Here is a 16,897-nt window from a genome sequence, read left to right as displayed (position 1 = left end):
CCACTAGGAAAGGGATAGATAAGACAGAAAATATCATAATGCATTATAGAAATCCATGGTAAACCCACATCTTGAATATTGCATTCAATTGTGGTTGCCCCATCTCCACAAAGACATAGAATTGGAAAAGGTACAGAGAAGTGCAACAATAATGATTAGGGGTATGGAATAGCTTCCATATGAGGAGAGAGGAAAAAAAGGCTGGGACTGTTCATCTTAGAAAAGAGATGACTGAGGAGGAATATGATAGAGTTCTATAAAATCATGAATGGTGTGGAGACAATGAATAGGGAAGTGTTATTTATCCCTTCACATAACACATGAACCAGGGGTCACCCAATGAAATTAATAGGCAGCAGGTTTAAAACAAACAAAAGGAAGTACTTCTTCACACAACTCAGTCAGCCTGTGAAACTTATTGCCCGGGGATGTTGTGAAGACCAAAAGTAAAACTGGATTAAAAAAAGAATTGGATAAGTTCATGGAGGATAGGTCCATCAGTGACTATTAGCCAAGATGGTCAGGGATGCAATCCCATGCTCTGGGAGTCCTTATACCTCTGAGTGCCAGATGCTGGGATTGGATGACAGGGGATGGATCACTTGATGATTGCTGTGTTCTGTTCAATCCCTTTGAAGTATCTGGCATTGGCCACTATTGGAAGGCAGGATACTGGGCTAGATGTACCATTGGTCTGATCCAGTGTGGCAGTTCTTATGTTCTAATAAAAATTTGCTTTACATCTAATTGTGATTTGTTGCAAAAAATGCTGTTTGTATTAGGGAGTAAGAGTACTGTTTACAATCTGAAATTTGGTAATTTAGCATAGCTCTTAAATTCTGTGTAGCTGTGGTAACCAATACCAAATTGTACAGCATATTAAAAAAATAAACCGGTTCAGTTATATTTATTAGTGTAATATCAGAGGGGATAGAGAATAGAAATTGCTTTTGTTTTAAAATATGGTGTTGATGAAAATAGGAGACTAATTGGAGTGATTTTTGAACTAAGATGTTGGAGCAGAGCCTGTCTCCAGTGCTCCATATACCATACCAGTGCACCTGAATTCCATCCTGCAAAAACCCTACTATTATATCCCTGAAACTCTTGAGAAGGGACGTAGGCTATGTCTACACTACACAGCTTTAGCAACACACCTGTGTTGCTACAGCTGTGCTGCTAAAAGTTGCGCAAAATAGCCAATATTTGTCGGCTCTCCTGCTGACAGAAAACTTCCACCCCCAACGAGCCAGGTTAGCTTTGTCAGCAGGAGAGCGCTCCTGCTGACAAAGCACTGTTCACACCGGCGCTTGTCCGCAACATTTTTGTCTTTTGGAGTGTTTTTTTTTTTTTAACACCTCTGAAAGACAAAAGTTTTGTTATTCAATTGCCAGTGTAGACAAAGTCTGAGTGGGGAAGAAGTTGTCCCTGAAAAGATAAGGCTACATTGAAAACTTCACTGTAGGTCTGGCCTGGGATGAGTGGCAAGTGGCTATGAAATTCCAGTATAAAGCTAAGGAGATGATTCTCTATAAAGACTGAAAGCATTATCTACATCATTCCCCCTTCCCTCCAAAGCCAGATGTGAGCAGAAAAAGTAGCAGAGACGCAGAAGCTATTCAGTCCTGTGAATGGTCTTCTGTGCTATGTAAACTGTGTCTAAATCAACATTAAAATAGTTCTTTGGAATGGTTAGAGATTAGGAGGCTTCTATAATAGCATTCTGCCAGTAATACTCATTGGTTTTATACAATGTTTATTTCAGTCTGTACACTGGAACTGTTTGTGGGTCTGTATATGTGTGTGGGATGGTGAAGTTTTTGTAACCATTGCAAGTTATATTGGTACAATTAAAAATATATGTATTGTAATTGATCGCAAGGAGTGTTTCTGCTCAGTTCTGCTTTTAGTGTACTGGCTTACTTCCCAAAGAATACTCCATCGCTGCAATGATGCATGAGAATATTAATGCTACCCTAAAACGAATTTGACATTTTAGTTACTTCAAATGGCTTCTGTATTAGTTGCGAGAGGATGACAGGACACCTGGAAATTTAACTAGGTAACCAAGGCTGAATTTTAACTCTGAAAAATTTGGCTATAAATGTAGGCAGGATGTTCTGATATAGATCTTGTTGGAAGACTTTTCTTCCAAAGCTGATAAGGTAGCCTGAACTGTTTCCCTGGAGACCACAATGTTTGGTGAAGTTTAGGCATTAATGGCACCCTCCTCTACTCGGTTTCTTTAAGATTCCTTTCCCTCTGCCTAAAGAGCAAGTCCCAGACTCTAGAAATGTCAATTACAGGAGTTTTTAGGAGTTGCCATGCCACACCATTGCATACCTAACGGTAAATGGAATCTTTGTCCGCTGTGTAATCATGGGATGAAAAATGTTAAATCTATTTCAGATTGCCTCGGTTGTCTTTTGGCAGTTAAAATATTGCATACATTTTTAAATGTATTTCCCCAGTGATAAATGTGTTTCATAAGGAATATTATAGGTATTGCACAAGATACCACTTGGTTACTCTCTCCCCCTCTCCCGCCCAATATACAAAAGAGCCAATTTAATGAAAATCAGACCCCAGTATGTCTACACAGCAATTTAAGCCCAATTTTGAGCCTGGGCTCAAGCCAAGCCCCTCTTGCGTCCATATTGCAAATGTGCAAACCGAAGGCTTGAATGCAGGGTCCCAGGACCCTGCAGGTTGCAGGGGCCAAGCCAGGGTGGATAAATATCAATGATTTTTTAAAAAAATTGGATTTTTTAATTTAAATTGGATTTTTTTGATAAAATGCTTTTTGAGGAAAAAAACTACCTAAAGATAGTTTTAATTAAGATACATTATAGCTCAAAGATCTCTCATCATGGAATAGGTCTTACAAATTCTAATTCTATACTATGAGACAATATATTCATGTAATGTTTAAGAAAAGTTTTGTAAATGAGTTCCAGTAATTCATGGATTAGGGACCCAATCTTATGGGGTTCCAGGGGCTACTGTACAGATTATTTAGGCTAATCTTTCTAGCTATCCAATGGGAGTCAGTGCTCAGTCTAGAAGATACCATCAGAGATGCTTAGTTTTGTAGTTCTCAAACTGTGGATTTGTGTCTCCAGAGATCATGTTTTGTTAACAGCAAAAATGTTTTTAAATAAATAACCAAATAATATATAGAGGTGAGAAAAACAGACCTCAACCCTGTTGTCCCTCTGCAAATTTCTGTACACCGAGTCAATCCCTTACCTTTCTCTAAAAGTGCAAAGTTTCAAAAAGTTCAATGAATAGAAGATTGTTGGGGGCGAAATAGATCTGGACAAGGAGAAGAAGTCTGGAGATAAATGTGAGAAGGGAGGGACAGGCAGTAGAAACAAAAGTGAAACTGTTTGAGCAGCATGTTCCAGAAGTCTTGAGGTCTTTCTGAGTGTAGCCTTCATTGATTTGAGATCTACCATACCATTCTCTCACTAGAAGGGAAAACCTATAATGGCAGCAGGCCGTAAAAGAAACCCAGTTTGGGTCTCGTCTATCTCCTCTGTCTCCGAGTTGTGAAGGATATTTATTAAGGTTATAACAAGAATGCACTCTTATGTAGAAATACATGATTAAATTGAGTCTTCCTGACTAGTTTTTAAATCATGATTTAAATCAATTTGATTTAAATCAAATCCACCGTGGGCCAAGCCTGTGTTAAGCTGGCATCTAGGGTCTGAGCCCTATTGATTGCCTGTGTACATGCGGCCACAGCTTGACTCAGGTCCTGTAAGTCCTCTGACTGTATCCCGCAGTTCCTGGCGGCAGAGGAGCAGTGTTGCAGGCAGCCAGCCAGCGCAGCATTCTGGAAGCACCATTATTGTCTGGCTGAGCATGCTCCCCCTTTCTCCTCCCACGGCAGTGGCTCCGGCTTCTTCTCGCTGCTGCATGGAGCTTACCTGGAGCAGGAGCAAAGCTGATAGGCAGGAGGTGGCTCCTGGCTGCCAGGATGTTGGGGATCATCCCTCCCCTGGCAGGGCTGCTGCCCCTCCCTGCAGGGCAGCCGCTTGGTCCCTGCTCTGCTCTCTGGCCCTTGCTTCCAGGCCCCCAGCCCTCCCTGGGGCTGCTTGTGCAGAGGAGCTAGCGCAGTGTGCACTGTGATGGCAGCGAATGGGAGCCAACCCCCAAACTTCCATGCAGCCTCCTGGGGATCCCTTCTCCCTGCCTCCCTGTGTGCAGCAGGGATGGGAATAAGGGATCCCCAGGGGGTGCTGGAGCACCCTGCACCCCAACCTCTGCGGATGCACTTCATCGCTCTGCAGCCGGCAGCGGCCAGGCTGGGGTGTGAGTGTGCCTTTCTTCTGAAACCTACATTTTATGTCAAACTTCAAAACAGACAAATAAATAAAACACAAAACACATTCATTGAGCATCCCATTTAAAAATTAAGAATTGAAAAGTTTCATTTTGGTAGTTTGACAGCCCTGGAGACTGATGCCCTATTTACCTTCATAACTGGTGCACACAGACATTTTACATAAGAACATAAGAATGGCCGTACTGGGTCAGACCAAAGGTCCATCCTGTCTACCGACAGTGGCCAATGCCAAGTGCCCCAGAGGGAGTGAACCGAACAGATAATGATCAAGTGATCTCTCTCCTGCCCTCCATCACCACTCTCTGACAAACAGAGGCTAGGGACACCATTCCTTACCCATCCTGGCTAATAGCCATTAATGGACTTAACCTCCATGAATTTATCCAGTTCTCTTTTAAACCCTGTTATAGTCCTAGCCTTCACAACCTCCTCAGGCAAGGAGTTCCACAGTTGACTGTGCGCTGTGTGAAGAACTTCCCTTTATTTGTTTTAAACCTGCTGCCCATTAATTTCATTTGATGGCCCCTAGTTCTTATATTAGGGGAACAAGTAAATAACTTTTCCTCATTCACTTTCTCCAGATCACTCATGATTTTATATACCTCTATCATATCTCCCATTAGTCTCCTCTTTTCCAAGCTGGAAAGTCCTAGCCTCTTTAATCTCTCCTCATATGTGACCCATTCCAAACCCCTAATCATTTTAGTTACCCTTCTCTGAACCTTTTCCTGCTCATGTGACTCAGCCTAGAGCTAGAGAGCTCAATATTCAGATTAGATGATAGTTCAGTACCCCTCTACCCCGAAATAACGCTGTCCTCGGGAGCCAAAAAATCTTACCGCGTTATAAGTGAAACCGTGTTATATTGAACTTGCTTTGATCTGCCGGAGCGCGCAGCCCCGCCCCCCCGGAGCGCTGCTTTACCGCGTTATATCCGAATTCATGTTATATTGGGGTAGAGGTGTATAAAGCCTTCTCAGACTGCAGTCATTATATTGAGACAGCCATCAAAGGAGCTAATTATGCACTTTATGCACTCGTGCTCCATAGGGTCACAAGTCCCATCACTAGCACCACCACAGTTAGGAAACAGGCTGGGCAGTAGAGTTTTCCCACAGTGCATCATGTTCCTAGGGCTAGAGTATCGATACTGGGGGAGGGGGGCGCTAGGATCTCTGGTATACGGTTACTTTGACTCGGGTCTGTGCACTGAAGTGTGGGTGCCAGAGTCCTAGGTTTGAACAGGAGCCAGAAAATTTTCAACCTCGGGTTAAAATGCAATGTAGATGCGCAAGCCCAGGGTTTCTTGACACAGGTCAGCAGACCCACTAACCCTACGCTTACATTGCCGTGTAGGCATAGCTTCTGTTACATAAACATCATAGTCTAGATATAAGTGTCTCAGACCCTTATCTTTCTTGCCCCCACTTACAGCTTTAAATTGGCAAAAAAATATTTCATGATATATTTTTTAAAAATAGCTCCCAACCTGACATTTTGTTCAGTAACTCGATTAGAGGTTGAGTTTTTACAGTTGAACTAAAACCCCTTTATGAAAAGGGTTTGTTAGAAAAGCTCTCTGAAAAGGAAACCAGATTTTCAGGTGGCGTAAATTGGCATAGTTCCCATGAAATCTTCAGCCTCTGCAAGTTACTAATCAAAGTGTCAGTTTGGGAGCTGCTGCTCCTTTTTTTTTTTTTTAAATAGTATTTGCTGATTTTAAGCCTTATGGGGCCGGCTGTTAATCAAATGTTAATTCTGACTTCAATGGCGCTATCCCACTTTGAAATCTTGCCCTGGGTCTATATATCTGAGAAGTAACTTTTGGTCATGAATATGTTTGTTTTAGCTTTTGTATCATGCACTATGAGACATGTATATAATAAAAATCCAATTAATTAAACTGCATTTATATTGTGGTCAGCACTTAAATACCTCTCATCTAACTAGGTGATATATGTTTCTGTGAGGGAAGGCATTGAGCAGTTCTGCAGGACATGTAGTTGATCCACTTGCTGTGATAATTGACTGACTTACAACCCATCTCAATTGGATTAATAATTGATTTCTGTGTACATACAGCACCAAGTGCAAGTCATTTTTATCTTTTTTGTGACCTATTTTGAAGGTACTGTTCTAAAGGAGGCCGACAATTGTTATGGATGCCCACATATGCAAGTGGAGGGTTTAACTGCACAATGGGAGGTGCACAGCTAAATCCTCCTTATGCCTTCCATCTAAATTTTACCCCACCCCCAAAATGTGATGCTGTTTGAGTACATTTGCTTGCTGTCTATGCAGGGCCGGATCCAGGGTTTTTGCTGCCCCAAGCAGCAAAAAACAAAACAAAACAAAAGCCGCGATCGCGATTTGCGGCACTTCGGCGGCAGCTCTACTGTAGCCGCTTAATTCTTTGGCGGCAGGCCCTTTGCTCCGAGAGGGAGTGAGGGACCTGCCGCTGAATTGCCGCCGAAGAGCCGGATGTGCCGCCCCTCTCCGTTGGCCGCCCCAAGCACCTGCTTGCTGAGCTGGTGCCTGGAGCCGGCCCTGTGTCTATGCTGAGTGAAAAAAGAATAAAACCTTTGCTTCTGATAGCGACATCAAGTCTGTTGTCAGTGTCACAGTAAGAGCATCCCAGAATTTCTCATTCTTCCACTCTGCAATGAAAAGTACATTCTATAATCTACTAATTATAATGCATTAGATGAATAAAAGTATTGTTAGTAAGGTAGATAGAGAATATATCAACTTTAGATGCACCTTTCATGGCAGCTTGAAGATTAGATACATACAACTTGTATATATAAGTGCTTGCTCACTTAAAAAAAATCCGAAGTGAACTGCTGAATGTACTAGAGTCATGGAGATGAATGTTGGGAATTTGGAATAGTTTAGAAAGCAAATAACAGGGTGGATAAAAGCCAATGATTTAAAAAAAAATCAGATTTTTAAATTTAGATTAAACAGGGTTTACTTTCAAAAAATCTATTTAAAATATAAAATTTGAAATGGACACTTACGTTAAGGTTTAAATTTAGCTATTAAAATATTAAAACTAGTATTAAGCAGTACATGCTTGCTACTGAGTTTTAAAGAAAGTTAAACCACTGAACTGGTGGAAGTCACTAGCTAAATACCTTGAAGTAAAATTTGTTGAAGTGCTAAACCAGCTTTTGACAGCAGTAACCTTTTCTGCAGGTGCAGAGAGAATATTTTCTTCATTTTAGTTCAATGACTAGTTCATTCAAAGTCAAGAAACAAATCCGGAGCTGAAAAAGCAAGAAATCTTGTTTTCCTTTTTCCAGTCTGTGACTAAAAATTGAGAGGGTGGGTTCTGTTACATCTGAAATCTTGAAGCACATAGTGACCAGAAACAACCAGTTCACTAGCTACAGTTAATACTTCCTTTCTTTAGTAAGACAGTTTGTTTTAAATGCAAAACATGCTTTGATACATTTTTCTTATGTATTCACCACATTTAAGATAGTTTGATGTAATGATAATTAAAAAATTAAAATGCTGGTTTTGTGCATTTTAATTTAATTTCCATCCAAATAGAGCTTGATACAAATTGCAAGTAAAAAATTCATCATCTAGTAAATAAGAAATGTACCATTCTCTATTTTTAACATATGTAAAATTTAAGAATCTGAATAAATGTAATGTAAGCAGTATAATTGCTCAAATAAAAGTATATCCTTCTAGTTAGCCCCCCCAAAAAACAAACAATAAAAACCTGGACCAAATGTAAAGTAAAGGCTACATTTAGTTGCATATCAACATGTTTTAATGGTTACCATCAAATGAGAACCAACTTTTCTTTGAGAAAATAATTACAAACAATGATTAAAATTGATTTTTAAAATCAAGTTTTCCTGGCAAATAAGTATGCTATTTGGGTATAAATCAGGGATCTGCAACCTTTGGCACACGGCCCGTCAGGGAGATCCACTGGCGGGCTGGGACCGTTTGTTTACCTGCAGGTTTGGCCGATTGCCCACGCCGATTCCTGCAGCCCCCATTGGCCTGGAACGGCGAACCGTGGCCAGTGGGAGCTGCGATCGGCCGAACCTGCAGATGCTGGAGGCAAACAAACCATCCCAGCCCGCCAGCGGATTTCCCTGATGGGCCGCGTGCCAAAGGTTGCTGATTCCTGGTGTAAATGTTTGCTTTTGGGAGAATAATCACAAAAGGGGAAAATTGTTCATCTGAAGTCTCATTTAGCACAACTACTGAATCCACAATCTAGTGTGCTTTGTTTTGGGAACTTAATATGATAATAAAAGTATGGTGTTTGTTTATTTGGAGTTTAATAAATTTTTTAAAAGTTCCCACCTAATCTTTTATAAATACCCTAATTCACTAAGTAAATAAATAGACTAGTCAATTCCGTCAGATTAAATCAGATTTAAGTGTTTTATTTGACAAGTCAGAAATAACCATGTAACAGCTGTGTTGTTACAGGGTAAATGCCATCTTAAACAGGATATCCATACTGTATACACTACTTAGGTGATTATATTTGAAGTTACCAGGTAAAGCTGAGAATATTTAGTACACTATATGCAGTTTAGCTCATAAATTAAGTATTAAAGGCAAAGCTAATTATGTAATCTTGTCATTATATGGTATGTAATTGCTGATTTTGCTGCAAAAGAGTACAAATTATACACAGAATGACAAAGCTTTCAAGGGAATTATAATTTCATAGTGAAGTTTGCTATCTTAATGTTACAGAAATACAAAGTGAGCTCATGACAGTGCAAGGCACTGAAGGGTAACATGATTTTTAAATATAGCATATGTGAATAGAGAACAAAAAAGACAGAAGGCTTTAATCTCACTTAGAGCAATGCAAATAGGCCTTTGTCTGACATTGTAAAAGGACTTTAAAGTGGGTATAAATTACACTTACTTCCACTTTAGGGCCTCTTCTTGCTGCTAGAGTAGTGTAAAGGTATTTTAGTGTAAATGAGAATCAGGCCCAGTGTGAAAATATAAAAAGGATAAAGAGCCAGAATAGAGTCCAACCCTTTCCAAACACACAGAGGGCTTGTCTACACTGTTATTTTTTACAGTGAGTTAATTGGTTGTCAGTTAAATTGAGGTATTTTGGGTGCCTGAAATGCCCTGCTGCTGTAGTTCTCAGCCTGGGACACTCACAGCCAGCTTACAAGCATGCAGGCCACACCGTGAGTGTCTGTGTGCTGGACAGCTCTGGTTCAGCAGCTCTTACTCCAGCAGCCTGTCTGCGGCTCCCCTCTGGCTTCCACCAGCCTTGGTTACAATGAGCAAGGTGACCCCAACACACTCCGAGTCCCGAATCTCCCCAAAACAGTGTGCCCTGAAATGTTCAGTCCTGGACCATTCAGAGAAATAAGGTTTGTTGCTTCTTCATAGAGACAAAAGTGCATTACATCTTATTAACTTAACTGGGGTAGATACCCCCTTTCCTTCAAACACAGCACTGAGTTGGTATATAGTAAAAATAAAACAAATTTATTAACCATATGACATAGGTTAAGTGATGCCAGGTAAAAGAAATAAAAGTAGAGATGATTACAAGCAAATAAAAGTGAAAACATGCATCTAAAGGGCTAAAACTTGATCTACCAAGGTACAGACTTTGTCGAAGATGGTTTCTCTCACCAATCTTCCTTCTTCCCAGCCATGGCTGATTTTCCCTCAGTCAGGATCTTCCACAGAAGTACAAGCTGCTGCCTTCCCTTGTCTTCCTGTGGAAAGATCTTTGCCTAAGTAGGTTTCTCACTTGTATTCAGGCCCAGAGACTTCAACCCTCCTTGGTTGAAGGACCGATCTTTCTCAGTTTACACGAGTTCTGGCCCCATGTGTTCATCTAGTGATGGATGCCAAAATGGCGTCTGGTCTTGTTTATATCGTCCTAAATTCAATGACCTGGTTTTAGGAGGCAGGATGACCTCATGCTGTTCTTCCCTTGTTCCCACCCTCCTGCTGATTTTTATGTAAATAGGCCTTCCATTGTTTTTCATCACATCTTGCTCAGTTTCTTGGATACAAGTAGATAGCTGTGATGTTTCTCTCTGGGAGAGATCTTTTTCCTCTTTGTTTTGGTCACAGACTGTAAAGCATAATATAAATAAGTATCCATAATTCCTTATGTAGTGTTAATACATACAGTTCACAATGATATTGATCACCAGTGTGTTATAGGCTTTCATAAAACACCTCACTTGATAAACTGCATATACAGTATATTGTATACCCTCAATTGATTAAATTACTTATCACCTGAGGTTCAGACCCTGGTCTTTATAGCCCAGATAAAGTTTCTCTTCCCTGTTGGAAGCTGTTTCCTCCCCACATGGCTTTGTTTACCTAATATGTAAATGAGACCTTCATTGTGTCTGCCTGATGACGGGACTGGTCAGAGAAGCAAATGCACATTCCTTTGTCTAGGGCAGACCTATTTACCAACTTCCCCAACATGCCTGGCTTAAATACTTTTTAGTCATCATTCCAGCATATATCCATAATTCTTAATACATGGCATGCACATGCATCACACAAGAATATTAATGATCAGAGAATTTTTTGTTTTCCAATGGCACGTTACATCAGTGGTTCTCAAACTTTTGTACTGGTGACCCCTTTCACTTAGCAAGTCTCTGAGTGCGACCTCCCTTATAAATTAAAAACACTTTTAAATATATTGAATACCATTATAAATGCTGGAGGCAAAGCAGGGTTTGGGGTGGAGGCTGACAGCTTGCGACCCCCCCATATAATAACCTCACGACCCCCAGAGGGATCGTGACCCCCAGTTTGAGAACCCCTGCATTACACGACACCTTTTTGATACAGACAATAACTACAGTGAGTTAGGGTACACTGAGTTGGTCAGGCTAGCTGAAACTCATTACCTGATAGCAGTGAGCTCCTTGCCTTCTGGCACTCTGATGCTCTTAGCGTCAGACTTCCCCCTCCTACAGAGCTGCAGGAAGGTTAATCACTGACTGACCCAGAGGCAGGTCAGACCCTTCCTTTCTGGACAGGGCATCTGCCATCATATTTTCTTTCCCCTTTAAATAGGGGTTTTGGCACCTCTGTCTGTTTAGTCTACAGGACATATCATCAGAGAGTATCCATAATTTCTTCTTCGAATGATGGTCCCTACTGTATTCCACTCTGGATTATGCATGCACACTATGCGTTACGGAGCTGGAGAGTTTGAAAGTAGTGTCCATTGGTCCATGCATCTGTCCTGGTTCATCTTGTGCCTCCGACTGGGGTGATAAAGGGAAGGGCGGACTGACTGCCTCCAGTTCCTTCTCACAGCTGTATGCTCTGGGTCGGAACCATTAGTGTCCTCAGCTTTGGCTTCATGCTACAAAACAATTGCCATCTCAACTGCTTCATTCGCAATTCAGATTTCGCATGGTCATATTGGCAGCAATAATTCCATCACCCTGTGGTTCACGGCTCTCAATAGGAAGGACACTTACTTTCACATAGATAGTATCAGAGGGGTAGCCATGTTAGTCTGTATCCACAAAAACGACAAGGAGTCTGGTGGCACATAGATATTCACTCCACATACAGACACTTTCTTGGATTTAAGCTAGGCTCCGACTATTTTCAGTATAGAGTACTGCCCTTCGACGCAGCAGCGACCCCCCTCCCCCCCGAGTCTTTGCCAATGTATTTTCAGTCATAGTGGCTCATGTCAGACTTCCTTGTCTTTCCATACCTTGTCAATTGGCTCCTTGCTGCCAAATCTCACCAGGAAGCCTATGCATCAACCTCTATGATGCTCCACCTCCTTTCTTCACTGGGAACCAGCATAAACACAGAAAAATCTGGTCCCTCCCCAATCTCTAGACTTTATCAGGGCAGTCTTGAACTCTGTCACTCCAAGGGCGTACTTGCCCACAGACAGATTCCAGACCATCAGCAGTGATTTCCTAGGTCTCATCGCAAGCAACCCTCAGGTACTGGTCAAAACATATCTTTCCCTGCTTGGTCACATGGCTTTGTGCACTTACATCACCCCATTCGCAAGACTCCACCTTCAGTGCCTGCAAGCTTGGCTACAGTCCTGATACTCCCTAAGCCGCCATTCCATGAACCTTGTGGTGACAGTCCCGACCAATCTACTGTCCTCCCTCCTATGGTGGACAAATCCCCATTATGTATATGTGGGGGTCCCTTTTCTCCTCTCCTCTCCAGAGAGAACTGTAATTATGGACGCATCCCTGCTAGTTTGGGGAACCTATATGAACAACCACACAGCTCGAGGGGCTAGTGCAGTGGTTCTCAAACGTTTGTACTGGTGACCCCTTTCACATAGCAAGCCTCTGAGTGCGACACCCCCTTATAAATTAAAAAACACATTTTTATATATTTAACCCCATTATAAATGCTGGAGGAAAAGTGGGGTTTTAGGTTGGAGGCTGACCGGTCACAACCCCCCATGTAATAACCTTGCAACCCCCTGAGGGGTCCCGACCCCCAGTTTGAGAACCCCTGGGCTAGTGTATCTTGAAAATCCAGATGCAAGTCAATATCCTGGAACTGTGAGCAGTACGGAGGGTGTGAGAATACTTTCTCCCATTCATCCACTCTCACCGTGTCCTTATAATGTCAGACAGCTCTACGCCTGTCTTCTACCTCAATAAGCAAGGGGGAGCGGGATCGGCCTCCCTGTGTGCAGAAACAATCAACCACTGGAATTGGTGCATCAACAATCACATCAGACTATCACCCACTTACCTTCCATGAGAGCTGAATGTGCACTCTGACTTCCTCAGTAGACACTTTACACTCGACCACGAATGGGAACTTCACAACATTTTCACTCTATGGCAGTGGTGGGCAACCTGGCGGTTGCATGCGGGCCGCATGTGGCCTGACAGGGTAATCTGCTGGCGGGCTGCCCAACCATTTGTTTACATTTGCACGGCTGCCCACAGCTCGTAGTGGCTGCGGTTCGCCCTTCCCAGCCAATGGGAGCAGCGGGCGGCTGTGCAAATGTAAACAAATGATCTGGTGGCCCACCAGCGAATTGTGTAGCTTGGTGTTTTTTACGTGGAGTTAATTGACTGTCAGTTAAATTGAGGTATTTTAACTTGTCTGCTGAAGGCTAGTCCGGATAGATCACTAATGTTTGTTACAGGGCAAATCATGGCAATCATTTAACTGAGTGTAGACAAGCCGGAGGGAGGGAGGCAATCCAAAAAGAGCAATACTGCATGAATTTACAGTGAATCTTCTAGAATGTAAACGGATGATGTCAAATTCTTTAGACCAAACAGATCTGATTTTCATGAGGTAGTTATCCATCACTGACTTAGTTAATTTGCTCACTTTTGCAAGATCAAAAGACATTTCCCCCTAATATTAGTATTGTAGACTCAAACAGGTGTCTGAATATTAAGCTGTTGTCGTTGTCTTTATTATTATTATTTAACATGTTTGTTCTGGTAGCGCCTAAGGTCCAACCAACTGGGGGCCCATTATGCTGTACAAACATAGAATAGTAGATGGTCCCTGTCTCAAAGAGCTTACAGTCTAAATAGACAAGATAGACTCAAGTTGGGGGAAAGCGTGTAATACACAAGCAGACTGAACAGTGTAATGACAGCAAACTGCATGTTAGTTCCATGATATTTTTTTTCGGAAGAGAGATTTACTTACAAGAGGATCAGCTAACTGGAGAGAAAAGGGAACGGAGGGGAAGGAGGGTGAGGGGGACAGGAGGGGGTGAAGAGTGTAGGAGGAGCAGTGAGCTGAAGTGAAGAGCTGAGACTGTGGGGGAGGGGGAGGGTTGCAGCAAACAGTCAATCAGCACAGGGCAGAGAAAGTCGAGTCAAAATTGTGCAAAGTTCTCTGAATGTCCCAAGGTCCCTGCGTTGGCTGCTTCTGCTTCTACTGGCTGGGGTTTCTGGCTGACTCTTCTCTGCGATTTTCTCCCAAGCCCGCATAAGAGGGAGGTGGGGTGGCTACATCTGGGTCCTAGTGCCTCCAAGAGTTGTGTGTGTGTGGGGGTGTCTGTCCTGTACAATTCTGTGTCCAGAGGGTTACTGGGGGGAGGGATGGGCTCAGCTGGGCCCCATTTTACCCTTTTCCCCCAGTGCAGCAGCCCCAGCTTTGGCTGCTTCTGCCCCTGCTTGCTGGAGTTTCTGGCTGGCTCTTCTCTGCAATTTTTTATTGTCTGATTACTGTGAGTGTGGTTCTCCATCCTAGGAAAATCTTTGAAAGGAACAGAACTCTTTTTTAATAAAAACTTTGTGAAAGTGCCTTTTTAACACTGCTTTTCCTCAAACATTTAAAAAAAGTGACAGTCCTTTGTGATGCTACATTTCTTAAATTTATGACAACTCTGTGTACTAGTTCTGGGAGTGAAATTTAGCAATAGGTACAATTTTACTGGAGAACAGCACTACATAATGAAATGGGGTGGTTTTTTATGCTTTCTAGTCTTCTCTACTTTCCATAATGTCAGAGAATTAGATAAGTGGTATTTTTTAAGGTAACTACTCTCCTACATTTTATTTTTCCTGTTAAATGGTACCAATGAATCTCTTGATTAGGATGAAAAGGATAGGAAAAGGCAAAAACTACTGTTGAATTTTCTTTCCTCTATAATAGGGCTTTATTTGTCCTCTGTGTATGAAATCTCATGGATCTGCTGAAGAACTTTTCAAGCACTATGAAGTAGTTCACGGATCTGGCATCGATTCAAGTCATGGAGGAGACGAGCATCCTTCACCGAAAAGGTAGAACAATATTAATTTGTGCATATAGTCTTCTGTCAATGTTAAGTATTTCTAATTACATTTAAGCATGTACTAATCTGAACAGTTAATTATGCAATGAAGTATTTAAATCGTAATGCCCCATTTCTAAAATCAATTAAAATATTAGTTTAATACCATGCTAGCTGATACTGGACTGGTGATAGATGAAAATTGGGTTTACATATTGATATTGTTAAATCCATTGGTTGCTTTTAATGCTGTTGATCAGCTGGTGCTGTTGACTCTTATGGCTGTAGCTGGAGTTGATGGGGGTAGCTCATGGGTGGCTTGATTCCCTTCTTATTTGAGCATTCCCAGAAATTGATTTTGGGCTCTTGTTCCTTGTCCCTGAGGATTCGTTCATGCAAGGTTCCACATAGTTCCATCTTGGCTCCCCTTCTGTTCAGCCTCTATTACTTCCAGTTTATGCATTCCATGATTTTCATCTTGGTTGTGCATAGCAATAAGATGGTGAGCAGCTTTTGAGTGTGTTCACATACTGTGTGGGAACACGTGATGCTAATATAATAAAGGTGTAGATTGTATAACTCTGCTGGGTTCAACTAATATCTTGACTAGCTGTTGTCTTAGCCGTGGAGCAAACCCTCTGCGATTGATAAAAATAATACGTCAAAAATGATAAATAATTTAATTAAAACATCGATAACCTATTGAACTCATAAAGAAAAGAACATAAAATTTAACATGCTATGGCTATTAAGTTGGAGTCCGTTGTGGGAAAATAAAAATAAAAATATCCAAAACAAAATCCAAAACCTACTTGTCACTGTCTGTAGGAAGAAGGAGCTCCCATTTCTTCACGATTGCTATTGGGATAGGCTGAGAGTCATCTTAGGCATTGACAGAAGCAAGGCAGCAGGTCACAAAATAGCAGGGCAGGACATCCATCAAAACCGCATTGCTCACATCCCAGGTCATTGGAGATCTTCTTTTCACACACTGATCTGGAGGCTTCTTCTGACTGACAGTTCTCCAGTTGGCATGGGATCTTGATGACTTCACTGAGCTGAACATGCGCATTCTATTAAATACGTTAGCGGTAGTGGAGCTGTCAAAGAGTCTGACAAGACCCTTTCTCTGTAGCTCAGCAAAGAAAAGAGTCTACACTAACATTTGAGGCTTTTAAATGTTTTGAATGTTTTTTAACATGTTTCTCTTATTACATGTAAAACAAATTATTTCTGCTCAAATTGGTGAAAAAACCATTCAAATAAACTAATAAAAATGATTTTTCTAGGATATTTTTTAGAAAGTAAAAAGTAGCATGACTTAATGATGACATTAAAAATGAATTAGGTAGGGCTAATATTAAATACCCTCCCCAGTCATTCATCAGTTAAGACTTGTGAACACAGGGGCTAAGGCTGGGGATTAGGCCTTTGGGAAGGTTTGGGGCTTTGGGAAGGTGTGGGTCTGCTCTTAAAAGTGAGTCTGTACAATTGGCATTGCAGGTTTCGATGTTTATTTTCATCTGCTTATCAAATGTGCTCAGTTTACAAGTAAAAAGATGGGGATTCTTTTGTTTGCTTTTTTTTCTGTCAACGTGCCAGCTCTGCAAATTCAGCATAGTCTCTGAGAGTCAAGCTGAGTTCTTTCCATCTGGTGTATCATCACCAGTAATTAATAAAGGTTCTATAGGTCAAATCGTGCCCTCAGCAACACCTTGTCTTCAGTGAGGTTGCACAGGTGTAACTGACTGGAATGCAGTAAACAATTCTGTTGATGATACACAAGATGGATTGAA

General features: G+C 41.6%; 1 protein-coding gene across 2 annotated transcripts in view; it reads left to right on the top strand.

Moving 5' to 3' along the window:
- Positions 1 to 16,897, top strand: part of EEA1 (early endosome antigen 1) — a 105,604-nt gene that overhangs the window by 21,567 nt on the left and 67,140 nt on the right. For both annotated transcript variants that reach the window (XM_029910881.1, XM_024218390.2), the window contains one exon: positions 14,984 to 15,111. In XM_029910881.1, the coding sequence (XP_029766741.1) occupies positions 14,984 to 15,111 (128 nt within the window). The remainder of the gene's footprint in view (positions 1 to 14,983; positions 15,112 to 16,897) is intronic.

This window comes from Terrapene carolina, unplaced genomic scaffold, assembly GCF_002925995.2.
Source record: "Terrapene carolina triunguis isolate 2854851 unplaced genomic scaffold, T_m_triunguis-2.0 Scaffold68, whole genome shotgun sequence".
Classification (NCBI taxonomy): Eukaryota; Metazoa; Chordata; order Testudines; family Emydidae; genus Terrapene; species Terrapene triunguis.
Note: the sequence above shows the minus strand (reverse complement) of the source record. Positions and strands in the feature narration are given on the sequence as shown.